The following is a 1,191-nucleotide window of genomic DNA, read 5'->3' on the forward strand; positions in this document are numbered from 1 at the left end:
TCTGGAGGTGGAACTGCAGGGCGTATATCGGGTCCGTGGAGCCGCGCTGGTGGTGGAGGTAGACGACGTTCTCCCCGGTTGTATTGCGTCTTGGTGGATGGCAGAATCAGCGCGTAAGACATCGTGTGGGGGGAAGGTCTGTGGAACGCGGAGCGTTTTGGTGTTCGGATGAGACCCGAGTTCTGTGCCGATGGGAGCACTTCGCCTGCTCGGAGCTGACCCCAGAACAGGACGCAGGCAGCCGCGTAAACCGCTGAATCAAAGGAAGACTCGAAGTTCAGTGTTTTGTGTAGGCAGCGCAGCATATCGCGGGTTACTGGTACACGTGCCGGTTTGCGGGAACTCTTCGGTCGGAGGTTCTCTACGCCTTTGACTGTGTATTGGAGCCGCGTCCCTCCCAGCCATGGTGCGTTCTGAGCGGTGTGCCAGGCCTTCAACGCCGCTATCCAATTCCGTGCAGTGCCCCCTGCGAGCTGGCCGGCGCCCTTGGCGACAAACGCGCATAGAGCTAATTCTTGCGCCGGGAACTGGTCGACTTCCGGGATGCGTTCTGAGACGCAGAACTTGATGTACCTCTCCACTACTGCGCTATAACCCTTCAGGGTGCTCGATGCCCAGCCTGCTTTGATAGTCTTTTCTAGCTGGACCAGGGTTGGCTTCGACAGGGTGATTTGGCGAGGGTTGTGGTGGAATGTTGCGGCCGCCAAGCCCGCGCCCGGCCGGAAGTGAGTTGGGGCGCGTCTGTGAGTGAGGGGCTTTGGGGCCCCGGGGATGTGTGCAGACGGCGGCGTGTTCTGAGTATAAGTGCGTGATGCTCTCGCCGTCCTTGTGTGCGACATGCTGGGGACAAGGGGGAGTGCGCTTGCCGCCTGGTTAGCCCGAGTGTGGCTGTGCCTGAGAAATCGGTGTGACCATATCTGCAACGAGTCTATGCTACTCTATGCCTTCAAGAAATACAAGAGAACGGAGTTGCAAACTGACTTCACACGAAGCCATATGGTCTTTTTGGGTCGAGGGTTGGGGGGAAGAGCCTTAATATCCTGAATGAAGCGACCGCACACGCAGTTGCCTGCCACCACCCCGGGGCCATCACCCCCAAACCAGTGGGCGCAGGTGCCGCGACCCCTGGTATATCCCTCTACCAGTGTCTGGAACCTTTGTGTGGACGTATATGCTAAACGCTGTGAGTCT

General features: G+C 58.6%; 1 protein-coding gene across 1 annotated transcript; it reads right to left on the reverse strand.

Moving 5' to 3' along the window:
- Positions 1-106: 106 nt before the first annotated feature.
- PUNSTDRAFT_139758 (uncharacterized protein) lies at positions 107-839 on the reverse strand (the record flags this gene model as incomplete). Its single annotated transcript, XM_007389487.1, has 2 exons — positions 107-138; positions 221-839. 2 exons carry the CDS (start codon positions 837-839, stop codon positions 107-109), a joined length of 651 nt encoding a protein of 216 aa, XP_007389549.1.
- Positions 840-1,191: the final 352 nt, after the last annotated feature.

This window comes from Punctularia strigosozonata, assembly GCF_000264995.1.
Source record: "Punctularia strigosozonata HHB-11173 SS5 unplaced genomic scaffold PUNSTscaffold_194, whole genome shotgun sequence".
Taxonomy (NCBI): Eukaryota; Fungi; Basidiomycota; class Agaricomycetes; order Corticiales; family Punctulariaceae; genus Punctularia; species Punctularia strigosozonata.